The sequence below is a fragment of the Ciconia boyciana genome, chromosome 1 (assembly GCF_034638445.1).
Source record: "Ciconia boyciana chromosome 1, ASM3463844v1, whole genome shotgun sequence".
Classification (NCBI taxonomy): domain Eukaryota; kingdom Metazoa; phylum Chordata; class Aves; order Ciconiiformes; family Ciconiidae; genus Ciconia; species Ciconia boyciana.
Genome location: NC_132934.1, coordinates 77,394,941 through 77,419,560, shown reverse-complemented (window position 1 = coordinate 77,419,560; position 24,620 = coordinate 77,394,941). Strand labels below are relative to the sequence as shown.

Genomic DNA, 24,620 nt, shown 5'->3' with positions numbered 1-24,620 from the left:
GTACACTCCGCTGATTCTATAGGTGTTGTAAATGATATAAATGCTATCAGTATGACTGGTGACTATTGGTGTCGCTGACAGGTTGGAAAGGCATAAAGAGAGAGAGACAGCTACATTCTGAGTGGCTGCAAAAAATCAGTTACTGCCATTTTCAGCTAGTAGCGACACGCTTAGGTAACAGGGGCAGTTCTCCGCATTACAGTCCAAGCAGATACAGCATCACTTTTATCAGACTACAGATGGTGCCATGTGAGACGGCGCTCAGCTGTCTTTATAGCTTCAGAGCTTTAAAGGACTAATAGGAAAAGTCAGCTCCTATCAAAGACAGAGAAAAGCGGAACTCAAAAGTTCCTAAAGCTCATTGAAAGTCAAATTAATTACTGGTAATGAAGTATCTGCGTACAAGGGCAAAAGCCACTGAAAGTTCAGCAGTCACGACAATGCGCGTTTGAGCACAAGATTCTAATTTACTGAAATAGGCACTGCCTGGTGAGAGTCATGGAGGGGCTTCCATGACTTCCCAACAAGCTCACAAAACACAATGGCCTGATGAACAGCACTCCGGCACGGCCCAGCAGGTAAGCGAAGGCAGACTGGGCATATTCTTCTCTTTATTCAGCCCTCAACATTGACTGGCTCCTGGTGTCACAGCAGGGTCTGTCCTGTACAATCATAACAAATGGCTATTTTTGTCTCTTACAAGCAACATCTAAATGTGTGGTCAGCTGTGAACCGCTGGCAACACTTCTCCAAATCTTTATGAGAGTTGCAAACCAGGCATAATTCCCAGAGCATTTTTAGGAGACATTGCCCTGCCCCAGGTGCATTTTCTTTCTCCCTCTGTTTTATGTAGCCGTGCTTGAACTCCTATAGCACATGAAGCTAACACGGCTGCAGTCTGCTTTCTCCTGCCCCTGTGGGCATCTTGCTGCTGCTGTTGCTGCCTAGTGCCCCAACAAATTCCCTTCTATCATGTTGCTAGGCAGGCAACAGAAACGTAGATGCGCTTGCTCTAGGTAGCCACAGACTAGTTTTGCTACAAAATGTTTCTATGTTTAAAACATAAATCAAGAGAAGTACAGTAAGTGCGCATCTCTGCATTTTATCCAATGTGGTATTTATTTAGGAGTCAGCACTATTGCCAGGCACGGCTTTTTTATGATCATTTGAGGAGATCCCTCACTGACTAGCTCTGGAGAGCCCCAGCACTGCCCGAGGAGGTGGGTGCTGGGCACCTGGCCCGTCACCATCCTGAGCCACTCCAGCACAAAGGTGACACACATACCAATTGTCACCTCTGCTTTGTGCCTCCCGATGCACGGTGTGAGATACGCTACACTGCAACAGCACTTCTCAACACATAGAATAACATGCAGAATAACATTACCTCCAGCTCACTTGCATTGTGTGTACAACAGCATTCCTAAGTAACGGTCATACTTTTATAAAAGTAATATATTAGACGACATGCTATGTATGCCTAAAGACACAGGAAAAGGAGGAACAGGGATCTGCCTTTCTGAAGGCACCCAAGCAGCTTGTGACAAACCTCAGCACGGCTGCGGAGGTGCAGCAGGATGCCTTGGGACTAAGGGCAGCACGTTGGATTGCCTAGGTGGACGTGACAGGAGGTGAAGATCCTTGGAGCTGCCTGGCAAGCTGGCTTTTCATATTGCGCCCCCGGTATGAGGGCAGCCTCCCTCCACCCCAGTACTGCTTGAGCAGTGAGAGCGTCTTTGAAGTTAAAACACCTGCACTTGTCAGTGTAAATGCAGTAAATATGCTTCTTGGGGGATACAATGAGTAAAAGTATTGTTTGTGCCAGACAATTTGTTTAGCTTATTATCCTTAAGACACTGATCTCTTGTCAGACCTTTAGGCCAGGGACTGGGCCCCACCTGCTAAGATCATTCATCCGCCTGCAAGCTGCCCTCTTTTTCTCCAGGGCTTTTTCAAAACTCCACGCTTACATGGACACCCACCCCAAGACCACAACACGGCTTCCGTCCTCACTCGGGTGCCCATGCAGCCACACAACAGGACAGTGCAGCCCCACTGCCATGTGGTAGTCAGGGTATAGGAAAGAGGCTTTGTATAAGGCCCTTGGTGGACACCAGCTGACAGGTGGGTGTTGCAAATCTAACTAAATTCGGTGCTTTATTTTTCTCTCCTCCTCCTGTCAGTGGTTCAGCTGCTAGCCATGGCATGTGTGGAAGTCTGTTCTACAGCTGTACATGGAGCATTTGTGTGCAGCCACATGCCTGGACATCACTGCAGTTCGAAGCTCTGAGCTGATGACCCCACAGCTGTCTGAGCCTCATCACAGAGTCATGCTCACAGCCTCACAGCTGGTTGCTGTCACTGCCTCTGCACAGGTTTCTTGCCAGGTGAGTGCAAAACACAGTCAATGCTGCTTTGGGGATTCTTGCAGAGGGATGCAGTACCTTCCCTGTCCAGGATACACCTGTCCAGGATACTTCCCTGTCCAAAATACACCTGTCCAGGAAAGCAGGTAAGCAAAAGCTACACACAATCACTGCTGGTTTGATGCAGGAGGATACATTTTGCATTCTTATAACAGCATCTATGAGGTTTTAGGCTCACAGATACAGCTATGATAAAGCATTTACAGCAAATGATGTTCCTCTCATCTCAGCTTTCCATGCTTAGAAGTTCTAGTTTTACTGTTGAGAAAGTTGTTTATTTGAAAGCAAATGGTTTCTTTGATAACATATTACAGCACTTGTTGTAAAATGCACCAGAAATATGTCCCCTCATCTCCTTTTTATAATTATGTTAAGGGTCTCTTCTGTCCCTTATATCCCTACCCCTCTTCCATGACATGCTGCCGAAGAGGAAAGTTCTAATGTGAAACAGGAAACGAATGCACATCAGACCTACCAGGATCAGAGAGCCATAAACATTTGGAATAAACCCAGAAACTGCCAGACTCACAAAACTTTGTAAAACGCGAGTTGTATTTGTTGGGGGCAAATGCTGCTTCACGTATGCTAACTCATTATACATTCCTGCTACAGGCTGCTGCAGGGCAGGAACTAAATGAGGTAGTGGTGGGTAAGTCATCAGGACCGCTGTGACAGAGAGGCACAACGGCTGCATGGGTTGGCCCCCTACAGATAGTGCCAGAAGGCTAAAACCTCTTCGTTTAGACTGGGGCAGTGCTAGTAAGCTCAGCCTTGCTGAGAATTTTTTGCATTCTCTGCAAATACCTATGTAAAGTAACACATTACTTTTAACGAGCACTTTGCCTGAATAAGGACTGCATTGTTCAGGCACTGTAAATTACTCACTCTTCCTAAGAAAACAATCAGAATAATACTCTGTGGTAACTTTTTCTTTACAAGGATTATCCACAAACACCTGCTTTCATAATGAGAGGCTGACAGTGGTGTCTCTGGGCTACGGCTCTGGCATCACAGGTTATCTACGCCTCGGAGTAGGAACAACTGCTCCCGACAGCCTCACTGTGCAGCCTGGCGGCTGAAGCGGTGATGGGAGAGTGGTGAATGCGGGACTCCGCTCCCTGCTCCAGGAATTACTCCTGTTGTGGAAAACCGGCACAAAAGTGGGGTAGGCTGCCAAGGACAGCAGTTGAGTAAGACCACATTAGGTAACTGTTGGACAAAGCCAGGGAACAGCCCACTTACAGTTGCTTCTGTGTCTCAGGGTCTTAGCTACTCTTCACCCCAGTGATTCCCACTGCGTTTTATTACCCCTCGGAGTTTATCAGCAGCAGTGTAGCCTGCCCCCAGACCTGCAAACTCTCCCAAACAGCCTGGAACCACAGACAGCTGGCCAGCGGCCAGAACTCCTACCCAAAGTGAGGTGGAAGTAGTGCAAACAAGCACTGAGAGCGCACCTGCCTGCACTTGGCGAGAACACGAATTATGTAAATCTCATGTTGGAGCAGGATCACGTTCCTCTTGCCTCTGGACAGGGCATGATCAGTGCGGCTCTACTGCACAAAGAAATGAAAATAGATCCCACTTTTCTTACTTGGTCTGTCTAGGGAAAAAAGATTTACTTTTTTTAATAGGTAATTAAAAAGTTTGACTTAACTATAAAATTATTATTATATATTTTCTGGGAACTTTCTCATAAAGTCATCTGGCAAAAAAAGAAGTAAACATCCAACCAGTTCAAATTAGCAGCAGTAAACACTCCCAACTTGAGACAACATTTGGTGTAGTAAGCAAAATCTATGCAAAAAAACAAGTCGCGTAACTTGATATACTCGACATAGACTGTGTAGAACTGTATGATGTTGTGTGCACATATAATACGCCATCAGGTATTGAGTCTATGGCAAAGACAGAAATGAGGGAAGGGTGGCACTAGGAACCTCTTCCATAAGCAGGATCCCCATGAGGACTGGTAAGTGATCTAGTCTCCACTAGTGCAAGATCACCACCACAGCCATCCTCTTTTTCCAGACCACAATATTAGCAAAAACATCCTCAAACTCAGAGTAGCACGGCGGGAACCCAGTCAAGCAACACTTGAAATACAACTATATTTTGATCTTCTGCTATTTAATCAGGTAGGTCTCCTCAGCGATATCCTAGTAAAGCCTTTATGCTGGGGAAGTGTGGGAACACAGCACGTGGTGAGGCAGACACAGCCTCAGGCAAAGAGGAAGATTTGCCTGCATTTACTATTCAGATATCCAACCTGAGGATTGTGCTAGACCCTCAACTGCAGAACCGTGATGTATAGTTACAGCACGTAGGCACCGTTTTTAATCCCTTTCTGCTCTCTCTGTGCCTGGCCAAGCTATTGCAGCCCTTTAATCTACAGACCCTCCACCTGGTAACTCTGTGGTTATGCGGAGAGAGGGATTCCTGCTCTAGGTAGTTATATAGGACTGGTGCCAGTCCAGCAACACGAGACAGGGCAGTGAGCAAAGAGGTATTTCTTCGACATGGCATTCATGTACATTCTCCACTGACTGCACTCCTTGAATTTGAGGCTTTCTTGACCAGCTACTGACCCTAAATTCCTATTTCTAGACCCTGCCTTTTATTTCCAGGGCTGTAGGACACCCCTCCCAGCGCAGTGCCATGCTGCCAGCAGGAGCAGCGCAGAAGTCAGATCCTGGCTTGATTTGAGGATAGGCTGGCAGGAAAAGCAGTTTCCAGTCCCTGGAGCAGCCAATCCGCAGAGGGAGCAATGTAGGCGCTCCCAGCAGCAGCTCTTGGCTAGCCACAACAGCAGGCACAGCAAAGCCCCAGCCTGTGCTCTGAGCAGCCACCAGTGTTAGACTTCTTGCTTCGCTCTTGTAGCTTTATAACCGTGTTAGACGTCTTGCTTCGCTCTTGTAGCTTTATAACCATACCTGAGTTGAGACCAAAGCTACCAGTAATGTCAGGAGAGCCACAGCTTAAACTGGTTTAGGCTATTCCCTACAAAATCTGAGAAGGAATGGATTTTCTTAGGAATGTTTTCTAAACAAGAAAAATACTGGGAAGCCACCTCCCTCCTACAGGTGCTTGCAAAGAACACACCTCCCTTTTACACTGACAGATATTGAAAACAGGCCTAGCATTAAAATTTACTTGTCACAGCTTGAAAAAAAAAAAGCATTAATTTAACAAATGATTGTTTGGCACCGCACATGGTGCCAGTTTTTCCTCTGCACACACAACTCAAAAAGAGCATTTCCCGCAGCTGTGGCTGGCAGTTGGCCCCTCTCATGCCTCTCACCCCACCTGTAACCCACTTCAGAGGCTATGGCTGGGGCCTTCCCGAAAAGCCCCTTCATCGCAACACACTGGGAAACTCAAAAATCTTGTGACCAGCACCGCGCCACGAATGCTGTGATTTTATTACAGGTTAAGGACAGGAGAAGAACAAAGCACAAGCAGAACCCACACCTACACAGCAGCCTAAAGCCCCCGCAGACCTCCTTTCCTCAAGGGCGACTGGGAAGCGGCCGTTCCCCTCCTAAGGCGAGACACCGCCCAACGGCCGCACCCAACGGCTGCAACCGCCCCTCCGCGCGGCCAAGCCCCGCCCCCGGCAACGCCCCGCCACGCGCGCGCAGCTACCTCCCTCTGAGGGGCCGCCCCCACCCGGCATGCTCCGGTTGGCGGCGGGGCGGGCAGCGGCGGCGGGTAGTGGCGGTGTCCGGCCATGTCGGGAGATGGCGAGGAGGATCTGCCGGCCTTCGTGGCCCTGCACGGGGCCGCGCTCCGCGCGTCGAGGGTCCCGGCGCGCTACTGGGAGAGCCTGTGCCGCAAGCTGCGTGGAGAGGTGTGTGGCCGTGGGCCGTTGCCGGGGGGAGCGGCGCTGAGGGAAGCCCCTTCGGCGGGAAGCACCGGCACCCCCGGCCCTGCGCGGTGTTTCTCGCCGAAGGGGCTACCCTCAGTGAGGAGACAGTGGTGAGGTGTGGGGTCCCCTCTCCTCCCTTCCCCAGCTGGGTATTAAGCACCCTTCCCCCCGCGATAGTGAGGGGAGCGTTGGGGGCCGGCTTCCCTCACGCGAGCCGTGGTAGGGAGCAGGTCCCCCTTTTCCAGCCGGGGTAAAGAAGAGAGCCAAGAGGTTGCTCTGCAGGGGAAGCTTCGTGCCGGTTGTGTTACTGAAGCTGCAGCTTGGGACTGTAAAAGAGATTAGGTGCATTGTGCATATCTGATTTCGTCTTATTGTTGTCAGCGTAAAGCTTGAAAGCATTTGGGGAATCCTGGTAACTGGACATCCAATACTGGAGAGAGGTGATGAGTATGTCCTAAAGCCTTCAAACCTTTTTGCCAAAGAGGAATTTAGAAAAGCAACAGTGGTAGTAATAAAGTCAGGACGTTGTCATATGTTAATGTATTATGGTTTGGGTTGGCTTTTATCGGATCTTTTTTTTTCCTTGGCTCTTCTCACTTCCGTGCTGGTCTACCGTGTTCTCAGTCATGTATTACTGTGCAGAGCTAACTCAGTGAGCTTGTCTTCCGTATGCGTGAGTTGCCTGTCTCAGGCTGTTTTCTGGAGTGTTTTTGGCTGGTTGGTTTGTTCATTTATTCCTGATCTGAGTGAAAGCCGTTCAGCTCTCACAGAGAATGAGGATGGTGGTAGAAGAACGTTCTGGCAATGGTTAAAACAATAACAATGCAAGGACTGCTTTGTAGAGCATCTCAGAGTGGTGGTGCTGTGTGACTTTTTATCAGGCCAAATTTTGGGCAAGTTGTAAGCCTTTGTAAAGTCACCACTCATAGATGCAGTGACATAAATTGGGAGACATTGCCTTTTGTGAGCCTTTTTGAGTTCCCCTGTTGTAGCCCTGCCCAGGCAGCATACAGACCATCCCTTTGCAGGGGCTGGGTATGTTTCAGCTGAAGCTGACACCAGGAGTCTCTGGACCTGGCGCTGAACTAAAGGGAGTGTGGGGGCACAGGCACGCTCCAGGATGGAGAATCCCTTTTCACCTGTGTTTTTAGCAACCATCTGCTTGGTCCCTGGAGCTTTGTGATGAGAAAGGGAAGAGAAACAAAGTCGAGAAAAGGAGTCATTTTGGACAAAGAGCTTGTAAAGACACAAGTTGAATTTAGAAATTTGTTTTTGTCTTGCACATATATAGCCAGCCTTAGTGGTGAGGAAAGCTGTCTGGGATTTGTTGGAGTAAAGGAACAAGGAACTGAGGCAGGGAAGAGATACAACCCGAAACTAGTTGTCTGGAGACTAGAGAGTGCTCCAGGGAGTTTGGAGGAGTCTACCTGGAGCAGGAAATAAGAATGGGGTGAACTTTTAGTCCTGGGAGAGAAAGAGATCTGATGGGAACCTCAGGGTACGGAGAGAAAAGGGAACTAGCGGTGGGGTGCAGGAGGACATGATGAGCAGTGGAGAAACAAGCGAGACGGGATGAGAAGTTTAAACAGGAAGTATAGGACAGTGGGGAAGGAGGGGGGACTGTAGTTTAACATGCGTGTACAAGTAAACTAAATTCTAATTACTTGAACGCTTCTTTTCCCCATCCCAACTTTAAAGTTGGGACAGGAGGGAAGCATAGCAAGTCATTATATAATCTGAGTGTTTATAGCACATACAGTCAGGAAGGGTCTGAATATGCTCCTGCTGCTTTCTGACTGTTGTGTGTCTGATACTGCTAATAACAGGAATATATATGTATTACAGAGAAAATAAATCTACATTAACTCAAGCCTATGCCCAGTCACAGACTTCCTGTTTTATTAAACCTTTCTCAACAGGCATACGTGCAAGTGACTTGGAGCAGGGAATACCTACTGCTCTGCTTAAATAGGAAGGTATGAGAAGGGATGTACTGGAACAGGATGAAATAGAAGGCAGTATAAAGCTGGTAAGGAAGTCCGAAGTGGCAAGCTGTTGCATTGCTATATGCCAGTATTATGAAGCTGGAGGTAGCTGGCAGACTTTGGAGTTGTGCTGTGACATAACGCAGGCTTAAGATTTGTGTCCTGTGGCTGAAGTCCTTGCATGTTACCAACTTGGGGGGCGGGGAGCAATGAAATTTAGAATGTATGAGAATAGAGTGAGGAGACCCATAGTCCTGATCCTTTTATAGAGACTGGGATGGAGAAAGGCAGGATGAAGAAAGCTTATGCCCTAAGGTGGCAGGCTGCTGCTTCTGTTTCATTTTGCTTGCAGTGGTGGCTGAGCATGTTCTTTTGTACTGTGTTCCAGTGTGAGTGGAGAGAGAGATTTAATGATTTCATTGTGCTTAGGAAGATAAATTAGGCTGCTGATGGTGCTTGTCTCTACTGTTGCAACTTCTGGGTTTTATCCAGAAGAAGGGCAAAAGGATATGGAGAAGACTGGGGTGTACAGGGAAAATTACCATGAAGAGTGCCATGGACTGGGATGAGCCCTTGAGGAGGTAGAGACAGAGCTACAGTACCTTACTTAGAACTAGATCATGTGGAGTGGCTGGAGGAGCAGCAGTAAAGAAAGCAAAGGAGGTGAAGGGAAAGGGTGAAAATGTTTTGGGAGTCTAGGTAATAAAGAATAACTGGGGGGGGCAGGGGGAAATCAGTGCAACATGGAGCATAGGATGAGTTTCCTTGTTTCACATGTGAAGGTGGGAGGAATTTTTCATTTGTCCTAACCAGTTGCAAAGATTAAAACTTTCTAGCACTGAACTTGGAAAATTTGCATCCATAATAAAGATAAAAATCTCTCTTACATCAGTACCTCTAGAACCCAGCCCAGGCAGCTGTTTTCCAACACATACACATGCTGCAACATATAGAGTGAATGTACCCTCCCTCCTATGTTTATGTTAAAGCCTGAAAGAGAAGTGGAGGGGTTTCTTTTTTTCATTTACCTTGAGATCTGCTTGAGCAGGTTTTCTTCTGAAAGCATTATGTAACCATGAATTGAATTGGATTGCTCATTCAAAACATAGTATATCTGCTGGAACAAGAAAGCTGCTTTTATTTATTTATTTTGCATTTAGCATTCAATGTCTGTTGGGAAACACGCTTTTCTGGCAGAAACTTGAAAAACAAAACATATGCATGGGTAATAATTTACTATAAACCCTAAAATTCTATTTCCAATATAGTGGTTGTTTCTTATGTTACTGGAGAAACCATGTATAGTCTGGTTATAAGCCTGGGAAGTACAATGCCTTCATCTAATGTTATTCATAATCTTTTTTTTTCTGTTCCAGCCATATGCTAAGTTATGTGGCAGGCTGCTGTGTACTGCAGCAAGATTTTTGTGGCCCTGAGATGTTGCTGGCAAAGGACTGCTTAGAGTTTCATCCCAGGTAGAAATGGAGGCTTTGAATTACTAGGAGGAATGCAGCATGATCGATACTACTAGACTTTATTTTACAGAGCAGGGGAGGGCAGGATGTTGCTCAGAGGCTACCTGTGGCCTTCAAAGCAGTTTGCATTGTGCCTAAAAGGAATTTGCTGAAGATGCCTGTGCGTGGTAATTGTCATGACATGTGCCTGCTTTGTTATTGCGTTCTCTGGTTCATAGGTTTGTTAGGTTGGAACTGCACCTGAATATGAAGAGGGAGTGATTTTGCCCAAGCATGTTTTGCTTGCAAATAGTTGTGCCACCGAAATGTGTTGCTACCACTTTGCTGTCTTGTAGAGATTATTACTTACTCTGGTGGAGTACTTCATGGGAGTTCTCCCTATTCTGCTTCAAGCAAAAGGTTATACTTTCCAAATTGGTGGTGTGATCTTACCCAGCTGTTTTTGCTTAAGTAGCTTAAGTAGCTCCTTTAATGGAGCTGCTGCATTAGTAGGTTCACAGTGTAACAGACTCTCTCTCAAAGGGAAGGAGGAAGAGAGGAGGACAGCAGTATCATCCACTTGCTCAACAGGCTGTGTGTCCACACTGCCAACCAGGCATTTCTGCCAAACCAGTCAGTTCACTACTGAACTGTTTGCATTATCGATTGTGAATTTAAAAAAAAACAACAACAAAAACCTCACAAAAAGCCACTGATTAAGGTGGTCTTGCGCTGCTGCTCCAAGAAGTGTGAACTGCTTCAGATGAGGAATACACCTAATTCACTTTTTCAAGGTCATAAATTCTCAAGGAGAAAATTTTTTTAGCATAACTCTGCTGAAAAGATATTAAAAGTGGAGAGTTTGCTAACTAACTGCTACAATCTCATGCAACTGATGCTGTGTTGGAGGGAGAGGTCAAAACTTTGGCTTAGAGGATTTGGAGTCCCTTAATTTTTAAGTCTTGAGTTGATATTTAATAAAATTAAAGCCAACAGCCTCCCTTAGTTGCAGAAGGACTTGATATCGACATTCATCATGGGTGTTTGGTGAATGGGTGGAGCCTGTGGTGAGTGAAGGCTAATCTCAGAGTCAGCAGCTGGCTCACCTCATATCCCTGCTCTTACAAACTCCTTAAGACAAAATGTCAAGTGTAGAAAGCATACATAGTGCCATACAGTAGCAGGTGTCAAGTGGACTCCAGTCAATCACACTTGTGCTTTTAATTTTCTAATGACTGCCAGTCACTTAGCTGCTGTTTCTTCTGCTAGCTAATTACCTTGATGAGGACATCTCTTGATCCAGCAGCAGGAGCAGCAAAGTGTCACTTGAAGGAGGAGTGGAATGTGCGTGCCCTAATGCATTTTTTTTGCTGCCTGTTGTGGGCCAGGATTAGCACTTGTGTGGTGAGCCAGACCAGGGAGGTGATCCAGCTGGGAGCTAACCTGACGAAAATAAATTGTGAGCACCATCAATGGCTGCAAAAGGAAGGACTCTTCCTTTTGCTGGGACCTGTCTATGGTTACCTCAGCTTAGAATGACTACGAATTGTACAGGCAACTGAGCAGATACTTAAAGAAAAGTTGATGGCTACTATTGTAACAGCAAGAGGTCATGATATTGCTTACTATTGAGTAATGTTCTCCTCTTCCAGCAAAACTAGGAATAAATTAGAATTGCTGGCTATTTTGATGCCTGCTGAAGCAGATGATATTGTCAGTTTCTAATTTTTTTAGAAACCAGGTGTATTTTTAATCTCCAGTGAGGTTGTTGACAAAGTGATTTTCTTTACCTTAAGAAAAATGTATATGTGGAGTTAGCCGATGCATTGTTGGCATCTTCTGTGTCTTTCCCCCAGCCCAAAGGAAAATGCCATCCCCTGATCCTCAGAAAGGAATTTCAGGTACTTCTCCACTTGGATCTGGTTTATGATATCATGCTGTGGCTTAAGATCTGAAGTAGGTGTTGTTTCCCCACTGCCTTCCTCCCTTGCTAGCTGTCTTTGGGCAGCTATCTGCTTTGTGTAGGTGGGAGCTACACAAAGCCACCTTGCTTTACAGGTGTGGGAGTTGATTTCTTCCCCTCCTTGTTGGGGCTTAGCAGAAATAATTATACTGAAGGAATGCTCACTTGAACAAATAAAAGCTTGTCACCGCATCTGGAATTTTACAGCTAATAAGTTGTCAATGTCTAGAAGTAGTGACTTCTAATAATGTGGCGTCAGAGGCTAGGTGTACCTGGGCTTGACATGTTAAACCAGTAACTCTAGAGGTCACACTTCTAGGTCTTTCCCCCTCCCTGCTGCTTTCTAGCAAAATTAGATTGAGACAAATTATTTGTCTGCTCCTGCCTGGTTCATTGTGAGTGACTTAACAAAATAATTCCCTCTGAAAGGATTTGAAAAGTCTTCTGAGACTTTACACATTTTTTTCATTGTAAAAGCACGTGTTCATTTTGAAATCATGAAAGTTGTCAGCAGAGTTGTGGTTCTGCAAAAGATATGCAAGCCCATCATTCAGCAAGATTTTGGCAGAAGGGAAACTCGTGTAGTCACCTACTTAATTTATGTAGGTTCTAGATCAAGATGTTATGTCCAGAGTAGGCAAGAATGCAACCAAACCCCTTTCAGCACATCAGTAGAGGTAAGTGTATAGACCTTAACTTGCAGCGGTATAAGGAATCTCCCAACTCATCTGGAGGTGAGTGAACAGGGGTGGCTTCTTTTGTAGGGAAAGAAGAGGGAGGAAACATGCTGAAATTTCTTAATTGTTTCAGAACGTGAGTGATAAAAGCTGCTCCTCTTCAGGGGCCTTAATGTTCTTTTAGTGTGGTTGTGGAGCCTGGGTAATACCTGGTTTTGCAGGTCTTAAATTGTGGATTTTAGCAAAGTTGAGCAAATATATTATGTCTTCAGCTTCTGGAATTCTTTATGAGAAGTTAAAGTAACAGACGATCATCAGTAGACCTATTGGTAGCAAAGAAACCAACAAAGCTTCCTGCCAATATTAACTAAAGAAACTTCCCAAACAAACAGCTCTATTAAAGTGTGAAAGAATAAATATTATTGTTAATTTATCTGTTAAGTTTAAAATGCCGATTTTTATTGGATTGCAGGCCGAAATTGTCTACAAGTGCCTTTCAGTGTTGCATTATGCATCTCAGGGTACTGCCTTAACCAACTGCTTGATATTTTGTGCACTTTCAATCTCAGGTATTTGACGCTGGTGACTACTTCGGTATAATGCAAGTAGAAGAGGTGGATGAGGAGGAGGAAGGTGATGAAGAAATGGAAGAAGAATTAAAAAAGAAACCAAATCCTGGAAATGACCCTTGTTTCAAAGTTATTGTAACAAATGAGAATGGGCTTCAAGCCTCGAATCCCAATAGGTGAGTAGTGATTTCAGAACTAGCGTTTGGTCTTTGAGTAGTCTTAAACCCTAAAATGATATGGGCAGTTTGCTTTAAAACTTTTGATCCTATTCAGAAATTCTCTTTTCTTCTTATAAGACATAGCTGCCTGTTGGAGGAAAGGTGCATGCTATGAGGCATATCTTGCAAAGGGTACTAAGGGTACAAGTATCTTGACGTTGTTCTTTTTTAAATCATGCAGGAAGATTCTTAGAAATCGGTTTTAGTAAACTGAGGGAGAAAACAGGGAAAAGGCAACCTTGAAATGAATTCTGCAGAAAGAAAACAAAAACTTTGTATCTGCAAGACTGTGTGCCCTTGGGGGGGGGGGGGCGGAACCAAAACACAACAGAGAAATAATTGTGACCTTCAAAAATCTCAGGCTAAGGAGGTGCTAGGCAGCTTCAAAGTAATGATCCATGGACAGTTAAACTTTCTGCAGTTGGCTAAAATATAATTCAGGAGTGTGATTGCATGCTATATAATTGTATGCATATATAATTTAATACATCAAGTTACTGTTGGCTTTCTTCAGAATCAGCTTATCTGTCATGACTAAGACTAGTATGCAGCTATAAAACTAGGAAAAAGTTGCGGAAGAAACAAAATGTTACAACACAGCTTTTTGTGTTCTTACTGTGTTCAAGCATAGAACAGGCTATTTGTCAATATTGATAAATGGCAGTGAGATGAAGTCAACTCTGCTGAAGATCTAAACACAATTCTGCTCAGTTCTGTAAAACTTATTTTGTCAGAACTTTCATACTTTTTAGGTCTTAGGTAAACATACAAAGTCTAAAATCTAAATTTAGCCTTGATGAATAAAAACAACATAGAGCATAGGTATCTGCCTTTACAAGCCTGCTTTAACCTAAGTCATTGCCTTTCTAAATATGAGAACAAGCTTAAAAGTTCAGAACGGCTCCTGTGATAATCTTGGGCTTCTTTGTAGCATTCAGATGTGTGGGAATGTAGGAGCAGAACACCAGCACGCCTGTTTGCTAACAGATTTCCAAAGAGCTTGATCTTAGCATTCTCTGGAGTCTTTGATTTTAAAATTAAATGAGGTTTCTTCTGTGTGTGGAATCTGAGGTACAATAATTGTTCAAGGATACTCGGTGTACGTGACAGCTGATATGTTTTTAACTTTCTGAAATATGGATATTTGGGGGGGTGTTGTTTTTTTTGTTCGTTTGCTTTGTTGTTTGTGTGGTGGTGTTTTTTTTTTTTAGCAAGTTGAATTCAGATTCTTCTCTGACTTGGTTCAGTAGAAGGTTATAACCAAAATGTGGAGAACCCTTTTGTTTGAATAACTATGTGTTTTTTGTAAAAATCATGCAGCCTAAACAAGGATTAAACTTGTCAAGGGACAAGTTTAGCTGTGCCAGTTGTGTATGATTTTGTTTTGGGTTAGATTGGTAATTCTTTTAAAACAATGCCTTTTTTCTAAAAAGGTCGGGGGGGGGAGGGACACACCCCCACCCCCACCCCCCCAAAAAAAAAAAAACCTGAAGAGAAACAATCAAAAAAACCCTTAAAACTTAATCCTTTTTTTAGTAGCAAATGATACAGGCTTTTGATCAGATCTCTCCACCTAGTTTTACAGCCCAAAATAATGTATCACTTTCCTTCTTCAGGCAAGAATATCAGGTTGATGCAGTGGAGTTAATAATGATCGAAAGGGAAGAAACTCTTGTGTTCCTGGCCTTTAAAGGGAACTGGGCTTACAAACTGAGTGCCCTGTTCTATGTTTGCTCCTCATTTTCATGGAAATACTAACTAATGCACAATAAGCTTTGTAGAACAAAAACAGTGTAAGTTACTGCTGGGAAGTTGTTCCTAACCTGTAATGTCACAATGTGTACTCTGGGAGTGACCTTGGGAGTAAGAGACGACTAGTTATCAAACCCTGTACAGGGAGATGCAGCTCTTATTCACAGAACATTTGGCTGTATACATGCAAAAATATACTGTTGTAATGTTACCGAAATTCTCTTTAAGCATTTTCCTCATCGACCACGCCTGGACATACCGTGTTGAACATGCCCGCCAGCAGCTGCTTCACGTACCTGGTTTACTGCACAGAATGACAAATCTCATGGGAATCGACTTTCACGGAGAGATCCCAGATGAGGGCAGTATTGAGCAAGTGTTGCAGGAAATGTGGAAATACAATCAGACCTACCAGCTTTCTCAAGGGGTAAGTCTGTAAAGCCTAATTAGGATGCTAAAAAGTTCTCAGCAATCCTGAGTGAAGACATTCCAATGTATGGCTATTAACAAAGATACATTTTCTACACAAAAAGGTCCTTTACAGGCATTTCAGAAGAAACTTCTACTTGGAAGGAGAACAAATGCCATGTAGGGCTAAAATGCACAGTGGCTTGCTGCCAGCTTTCTGATGAGAACTTTGAGGGGGTTTTTATAGAGAGGGGAAAAGTCTGCTGCAAAAGAAGGAGGCTAGAAGGGGGAGATCTGCTTGTATGTTATGTGGGTTTTTTTCTACTCAAACTTTAACAGAGTGAGGGGAAGAATCTGTCACAAATCAACTGTCTCACATAAAAGTGTGTCTCAGCTATGCTTGCGGTTTTCCTCACCTGTATAGGGTGCTTTACATACCAGGGATATAGTTACATTGTCAAATAACTTCACTTCCTGGTTTGTATTTGGCAACTGATTGTCTGTACTGTGTCAATGTTAGCTCGCCCTCAGGTGAGAACCAACTAGCTTCAAGATGGAGCCTAAGTGTTTCTGGGCATAGCTTAGTCCAAGGGCTGCTACTTTTAGGTAGTGTGGGTAAGACCACACCAGGTTTGATCCCTCAGTCTTGCATAGTCCTTCAGCACTGTACCAGCAGGTCTTGATCCTTCAAACACCCTTAAGGGCATACATGCCATTTCTGAGGGAATACAACCCTCAGGGTTCAGTTAAAAACTCTTTTGTAGGGGCTGCAATGTACCTCCTAGGCTATTGTGAGTATTTTGGATTAAAGAGGAGAAAGGCAAATTCTTCGGGCCAAACCCCACACTGCTAACCCTGAGCAGTGTGAGCATGACCAACCTGCACCTCTTAATTCAGGGGCTTGAGGTTGTTCCCTGGAGTGGACACCTTTATCAATCACAGTATCAGCTTAGCTCACAGTAGTATCAGGCCTGAAAAATCCCTGAGAAAGGGATTAGTTGTGACTGCTTTCTTTTTTCTTTTTTTTTTAAATAAAAGGGAGATCTGAACAGTATCTCTCAATCTTTCTACCCTATGTCTGTCTTTCCCATCTTGTTGTCATGAATGGCTTGTGAGTCAGGTGGAACTATCTGTGTTACCACTTAAAAAGTGCTTTCCTGGAAGACAGTTAATTCAACTTGTAGCTGAATTTGTCTTCTGTTCCTCTTTCTGGCACTGGGCTGCTTGAATATCTAAGTCTAATCTCTGTGACTCCACTTCTCCATCTGTAAAAGGGTAACAGTAGTGCCACCAGGCAATTTAAAGTTTATTCACTCATTCAGGATTTTGTCATGACAAGCGTTGCAGGAAGGGATGGTTTGATCATGCAGCCTCAACTCTTACAGGCAGCTGTTGTTGCAGGGGCAGTTCTGTTTTCATTCACTCTTACATTGTAAACTTCCAACTCGTCCTTGTAGTGAACTGGTTCTGATAGAAACTGCAGAAAAACTAACCCTACCAAAAAAACCCAAACAGCCTTCTGCTGGTTTAGCTCCCTGAACTGGCTAGTTTGGTAGAGGGGAAGCGTGTCTGGTAAGCAATAGCACTAGCATAAGAGAGAGGATGGGACTGTGCAGTTGGGATGGGAACAGGCTGTTCCCAGCAGTGGCTGGATGCTAAGCTGGCTTAGCCTCAGAGTTGCAGGGATGAGAGTGTTACTCTGTACTTTGCACCTGTTCACAGTCTTGGCTAGAGTAGGAAGTGGAGAAAAGGTGTAGGGGGTGCTGTCAGTGCCTTCTGTCTTGCGGTGCTTTTCTAGCAATTGATATGTGCAGGATGTCTCACCCTCTTTAATCGTACAGACTGCTGAGGAGAAGGTTCCTGTCTGGTACATTATGGATGAATTTGGATCACGCATTCAGCATTCAGATCAGCCTAGCTTTGCAACAGCACCTCTGTTTTATATGCCTCAACAAATTGCTTACACTGTTCTCTGGCCTTTGAGAGACCTTGAAACTGGTGGTAAGTGTGTGTCTGAGTATTTTTTTTTATGCCCACAATAGAAGATGGGCCATATTCTTACAAATCATTGAGCACCTCACAGTAGAACAAATACTTCAAGACCAAAATGACTGCATATGTGTAATACTATCAAATGTAAAAGTTCTCTGCCTCATATTTCCATAATTTATGTGAGAGAGGGGCTTTTATCAGTCCAAAAATGTTGCTAATGTTTTATTGGCAGAGAACTTAAATCTTGCATCACTGTCTTAGTGAAACTACTGATTCAGTCATCTGAGAGTTTTAAAAAATTTCCTTAAAAGTCTATGTTTGTAGTTTGAGTCACAAAGTCAAGTACTGGAATTCGGGAAATGCCAGGCCAACCATTTGCTCCTGTAATCTTGGTTTGGGGCCACCTTATGCCCCCATCATGTGGAGGAGGTAAGTGTCTGGCTGTCTGACTAAACTGACCTAAGTCAGATGGTTTTGGGCTAATTTTTGCATCCTAAATAATACCCTTTTTAATGTAGTTCTTTATCTCTAATTTTACATTTGAATAACAAGTTGTGGTATTATTAACTGTTCAGCTCATTAGTGTGATGTGCTGTGAGGACGATTTTCAGTGGAGAATGAATGGCAGTTCCTAGAAGTTTCTCTTGTTTTGCTGCAGATGAAGTGACTCGTGATTATGCTTATGGGGAAACAGATCGCTTGATCAGGAAGTGTGTTTTGTTACCCTGGGTGCCTAATGAAATGTTGAATGTCAACTGTTTTACACCAGAGCCATCAGATGAGCATTACCAGGTATCACTTTAACAAATCTCATATTTTATCTCTTTTAAGAAGAGGCAGTGTCTAAAAAATGTTGCAAGAGTTCTGATTTTGCTTCTGTTTAGGCTTAAAGATTGATTCATGGTATAGTTATTAAATAAAAAACCCAAATCATTTCAAAGAAAGCATGGTGTGACAAGAGATGTCTTACAATAATATTTAACTGTTTAAAAACTAAAGCAACACAAATTAGTTCTAATGTGTTACTGTGGTATTGTATAACTTTTTTTATAAGCATGCTACAAGGTACTTCATAGGAGGTACTCATCTTCCAGTTAGATATTTGATACATTGTCTAATAGGCTTACCAATTTTATTTATTATTGTAGCACTTCTACTCAGTCTTGAATTACAGAAAGATTTATTTTAATATTTTAGGAATGGTTATATTTTTCAGCCTGACTACTTGTTAAATATTGTGGTTTAGAACCATTAAATATTGGAGCAGACACATCTTTAATTTGATGGCACTGTTATAAAGTACTTGTCTGTTTTGTTTTGAGCTCTCCTTTCTGATAAAGGTTTGTGATATTTTAAGGATGTGAAATTAATATTGTTTGGAATCACCTTTTCATGAGCCAAGTCTACATGAGGTTCTTTTTTTAGAAAAATGAAGAAACCTGATGCCTGTGAGGATGCTGTACTGGCCATTAACAGCATTCAAAGTGCAGCTTCTAAAGATGAATCTATACTCTACCCCAACTGTCTATTTCTTATGATAGCAGATAGGCAGAAAATGCTGGATTCAGCTTGTTATTAACAATATCTAGTCAGAAATGAAGTTAACCTGCTTCTGCCAAATAAAGGTATACATGCAAAATAGCTAGGCTGTCTTGTAACCTAAGTCTGGTTGGTGGGGATTTTGCATTTTTGGAAGAGGGATAGATATACTTTGCATTTACAGATGAGGAACAACAAGGCACCCATAGTTCGTGTTCTTACAGGTGTTCTCTTGGCAAAAGTGCCTGGATCTCAGATATGGCAAATTTTTGCATGTGTTTTAGTTCTGTTTTGGGATAATCAATCCAGGTTAAAGAACTATATATGGCAAATGGGCAAACAGTAGCCTCCTTTAACACTCCACCTTAAAAACATCTTGTCTAAGCATCCTGTCTTTTCTTTAGTGTCTCTCACTTGGTTATTGAGAAGAGATGACAGCAAAATACTGATTACCACTAGAGCTTTCTTTTACTCTGTAATGTTTAGCTGTAGCCTAAGGTCTTAACCGGTGACAAACCAGTGAAGAATAGCTTAGGGCATAGCACAGCCTTAAACACCAAAAGTGAGATGGCTAGAAAGAAATACCATGTTGCTGACACTTCTAATTCCCCTGTATTCACTTAAGCAGAGCTGCATGCACAAAAAAGTACAGACAACTTCAGAGATCTGTTTACAGCATTAATATGTGAGCCAGCAGTTCTGCAGGGAAATACAATTGTGTGAAAATGTTTCTAAATGTTTATGCAAGTCATACCGTTTTAAAATCATTTGGCGCTATCACTGTGCAATTTCTGCAACTGCTTTACTACTATGTGCAAATAATAATTTGTTGTTAAATGGGCTGTGGTGTTGTTTTTACTATAGCTAAGGATGTTATATTTCTTATTCTAATTTTCCTTTAAATAAATCTGAAGGCTTCAGTGTTCTATTTGAAAGAATCAGAGTTGTTACAGCAACACTGTGGCTTAACTTTTACCTGTTTTTTGTTCTGTTACCTAATTCTGGTCTCCAACACAGACCACAAAGGCTGTAACTTAAATGGTACTATGGGTAATGATTGGGCAATGATTGCAGAAACCAGTGTCAGGGGAGGCAGCTTCTAATGAAGTGTCTGGGATGGAAGAAGTATCTCTTGGGGGGGACTAGAGTAGTTGCTGTTCTGCAACAGCTCCCTGCATTCGAGTTGCAGAAAAGACAGTAATGAATCCTCTGGTACTGTTCTGAGAATTCTAGTCTTCTCCTCTTAAAAGTACAGGCTCCCTTCCTGTTCTTAGGTGACTCCAGGAATTATTTTGTATTTGTATTGTCCAATCTATTTTAGAAGGTGATGTCTGAGATCTTTGATTACGATTGTGGTTTTGTTTATGCTTTTCAGTTATGTATGATTGTATTACCTATAATAGCCTTAAAGGTAAAGGGGTATGTCTATGGCTGGGCAGACATTTCACCACTACCACTTAGGAGGACAACCTGCAGCAGCTGGAACTCAGGGAGCTGTTGTGGAACAGCAGCTACTTTAGTTTCTCAAGATGCACTTCTCCCATCCCAGCGTTTCTGTAAGCTACTTCCTTTGGCAGGGTATCAGCAATGATCCAAATGTGTATTTCCTTTTATCAGTCACAGGTGTTGTAAAAGGTGGAGTGAGATTTTTCAAGCATGTTTATTGCTGAAGACTGCAAGAAGCCTTTTACTCATTTTTATAGGAGCAGAATTAGGTTCCAGCCTCCTATATTTTTTTAGTTATCTGTAATAAAACATCATGGCTAAATGGTCAATCTTCCATTTTGTCGGGAACACAGTAACTTTGTCTTTTACTGCATATGATCATCTGTGATTTGGTATTTTGTTTAATGCTTAGGAGAAACAGGAATTTCTCAGGGTGCTTTGACAGTGTTGATAAGCCCTGGTCTTTGAAGCCATATTTCTTGTTCCTTTTTTACTAATAGCCTCTTACCTCTTCTTCCCTTTTGCCTCTGCTCTTGTGCTGATTTTTTTTTTCTGAGCAGCATATTACACAACTGAATATATTTCTCAAAATGCAGCTTTGGTGGAATTCACTTGCGCCAAAGACAAGGGACCAATGAGACATGCAGATGGACTGTCATTTTTACTGTGACTACAAATGCACCTGTATACATGTATTTAAATATGTATATGGAGATAAGGAATTGCAGAAAATGATCTGTAAAGGTTTACAATTTGAGAAAATTTCAACAGGCTAAACTTCAACAGCTATTGCTAATAAAACATGTGGATGAACATTTTGTCATAGAGAATATTTTACCTGTAGTTTCTCCTTAAAGGTTATGTTGTTTTTCAATCACTTCTTTTATAAACCAGATTATGCACACTTTAAAATTCAGTTTGGTCTAAGTTGCTGTTCATATCCGCTGAATATTGTGGAATTTGACCTAAAGCTGCTCTTTTATTCTGCCTAGTATTAACTTTCTGTGGGTTTTTTTTTGTTTTTTAGGCTATTTTAGCAGAAAACAAGGAAAAACTGCCTATGGCGATAAACCCACCAGTTTATGACAAAGACAAAATTTTCAAGTATGTATCTGCAAACAAAATGCTTTCTTACCAAGATTAAGTATAATAATTGCAGTGTGCTAAGGCTGAACAGCCTTTTCCAGCCTTGAACAATAGAGGCAAGTTGAAGGTGTGTTTATATGCTTAGGATTCTTGCTAAAGATTCTGACTTACTAGTTGTTCTTGTTGGATTCTTCAGAGTGAAAGGATTGTCACTTACAGAATTCCTAAAAATAAATTTAGATTTTTTTTTAAGTAAGTGCCACCTTCTGGGTGAAAGAAAAGTTGCATAATGTTATAACACTGTTTTCACTAAGGAGTACAACTAAAGTGTATAAGAAAGACTAAAGACTTCTCTTCTGCGTTGTAGCATGTACATCCATAGGGGTACGTGTGCTTCTCCGTGCTGTGTGAATATTCCCCTTCTTCAGATGAGCTTGCCAAACAGGAATGTTGTCAAAACCTGGGATGTTTTAAATTGGATATGTGCCTTACTACAAAAATGGAGTCTATGGTGTGAAACTATTTCAGAAGAAAGCTGGAAGAACATTGCAAAGATAAGGGATTTCTGTGGGCAAAAGCAGTAGCACTGCATGACTAGACTGCCTTATTACTAGTTTTATTCCAGAAAAACATACTATTACATAGCATGTGATGTGAGTTGCAGTCCAGGGTGTTTGTAGTCTGACATTGGGATCCAAGTTCTTGCTCGCAACATTTTGCGTAAGGGATGAGGTTAGGCTAAAACGTATGTGGTAGGTATACTCACACCCCAGCTTCTTGTGTTGAGGGGATTTGTCACTCACTAGATCAACTTTACTTGAGAAGAACTACTGAAAATCAAAGTTGCTTCGAGTTGAGAGGCATTTGTTAACTTGCTCAATTATGGTTTAGATTTCATTATGCAGTTGAAGTCTCTGGTTACAAGACTGTGAGGATAAGCAAAAGCTATTTTTTCATCCAGTGTACTTGCCTCTATTTCAGATAAGGGAGTCAAAGGTAGATGCATTCTAATAGAGGTGGAAAGAAACAGTGAGGATGTTGGGAAATGTTGACTTATTTTTCTCTGCTACCTCTTTATTTTGCATCTCATATTTCAGGTGAATGTCATTCACATCAGGGAGGCAGGGAGGGAAGGAGGGGGGAAACACATGCCAAATCCTTCCTGTTGTGCTTCTAAGGAATGTCATCAACACCCTGTCCCAGGTACTCCTAAGGGTTTTCCTCTCCTCTTTATCCAGTTCCTGTCTGGAGAGGAGAAAGGAGAGCAGCTTGGCCTCCACAGGAGGCCAGAAAGTTGTTCTTGTGTTCTGAATTTCATCTACTAAAGTTCCTTCGGGAGCAGGGTAGTACCTCAGAGTCCAGATGACCTAGTGGGAGCTGCAGTCTTCCAGTGCTCTTGGCCTCTTTCAAAGCTTTAAAGGTTTTAAGGCTGCCACCATGGACAGGCAGATAGAAAGGTGTGAAACTGGTTAGATGTTTGTAGCTTGTTGTTGTGTATGCTCTGCCTTGTGTATTGCCACTGTTCTGGGGATTCAGAAGAAATTAAATGCATGAGGTTGCAAAGTTTAGGACCTGGGACAAATTCTTAGTCATCTTGTTTCCAAGTAGAGCTAAAACAGAGAATGGGAAGATAAAATAACTGTTTAACCTGAATCCTGAAAAGCAGGGGAGCAAGTACATGTAGTTTGATAGAGCAAAATCATAGGTTCAAGTAGGTCTTGTAGCATTAATAGTAACTGCTGCCCTAGGGAGATTGTTCTATCCAGCTGTGCCGATTGCTGGCTTGAAACAAAAGGTGGATAAAAGAACTAAATGTTTCAAAGACAAAATTCATATGAAAAGTCCTTCCAGTTTGTGTTGGGCTTGATCGTCTCTTTCTCTTGATCTTCTCTTTTATGTTTCTCTTCAGCTACATCAGTAATTTTTTTTAAAGGTGCCCAAAGAGCTGTTGTGACATGGTAACTCTTTGTTTTGACCGGTCTTGTCAGCTCTGTGCTTTGGGAGTTGATTCTCATAACTGCTTCTTAGCTTTAAATGCTTTGAGTAAATTAAGTAACATCTAACATGTTTTATCTTATTTGCACGATTCCAGTGAATAATGTCTTCTTTGATCCCAGACTTTATCGCATCCCTACTAGGACTTCTGTATGACAAGGGGGGGGGGGGGGGGGCGAGTTCAGGAAGTATGGTTAGCTGGCTTCATTAGTTCAGTGTGTCATTGATATTGGAATGAAAGGTCCAAAATAGGTTGGCTAATACCACAGTATTGCAGTGTAGAAGTTCTGTCATCTGTTAAACCCAGAATGGGACTTGGTGCATTTCTTAACTGTCTGTATTTTTATGTATGTATGTGGGTGCGTGTTATCAGAGTAGACATTGGAATGTGTGCCAACTTAGTTAACTAAGAACAAGGGAATACCGTAGAAGATCCTACATACTCCTTAGATGATAACAAAGGAATCACCCAGTAGTTGTCAGGTGCCTGCCCTTATAGTTTGTGTTCTTCAGTGCAGAGATCTGATTTTTTCAATGTATGCATTAATACTGGATATATGAAAGTACCTAAAGGAATCTGACCACTAAACTCAGTGATAGGTGTTGGCAGTGAAAATACATTAACTTTATATAGTGTTTCTGTGAAATCTTAATTCTTGAAATTAGATCATCTGCCTTCCAGAGCCTTTGACTGTACCAGGACTTTTATGTTAAGAGGATTGCATACAGAATGGATGGAGTAACTTAACTTGGAATGAGTGGAATGGCTTTATTTTCCCTCCAGTCTTAACCTCCATCAGCTTATTTCAGTGGTCTTACTGCACTTAGCAAAGATAGAGCTCCCCTGTTTGTTTTGTGCTGCATTTTTGTGTTCTATAAGCAGGTGTTAAAATACATAATCCAGAATGCTCTGGCACATGAATTTCTTAGCAAGTCTTCAAGATTAAGAAAGCAGGCTTTTTATTGTTAATGTGAGTAGCACCTCTGTGAAATCTTGTGGGTAGCTGTAAGCTACTGGGGAAAAAAAAGTCTTTCTAATAGTCTTTGATAACTATATGTAACAGAAGGTGCCACTATCTTCTGTGTATCTATAAAGGCAGCTCAGTGTTGTAATCGGAAATTTTTGAAAGAGAAGTATTAGTTTTTTAGGCAGGGAGTTCTTTGTTTTTAATACTTAACTGGGGGAAAAAAGAGTACCAGAATCTTTCCTTAAGCCTGCTGCTCAGAGTGACTGAATGCAGGTCA

At 42.6% G+C, this 24,620-nt stretch overlaps 1 protein-coding gene across 1 annotated transcript in view; it reads left to right on the top strand.

Moving 5' to 3' along the window:
* Positions 1-6,089: 6,089 nt before the first annotated feature.
* TTLL12 (tubulin tyrosine ligase like 12) overlaps positions 6,090-24,620 on the top strand; it is a 30,353-nt gene continuing 11,822 nt past the window's right edge. Inside the window, exons 1-6 of the mRNA XM_072875898.1 lie at positions 6,090-6,273; positions 12,940-13,115; positions 15,138-15,336; positions 17,159-17,318; positions 17,968-18,101; positions 21,322-21,398. Of these exons, the coding sequence (XP_072731999.1) occupies positions 6,154-6,273; positions 12,940-13,115; positions 15,138-15,336; positions 17,159-17,318; positions 17,968-18,101; positions 21,322-21,398 (866 nt within the window). The 5' untranslated portion in view covers positions 6,090-6,153. The remainder of the gene's footprint in view (positions 6,274-12,939; positions 13,116-15,137; positions 15,337-17,158; positions 17,319-17,967; positions 18,102-21,321; positions 21,399-24,620) is intronic.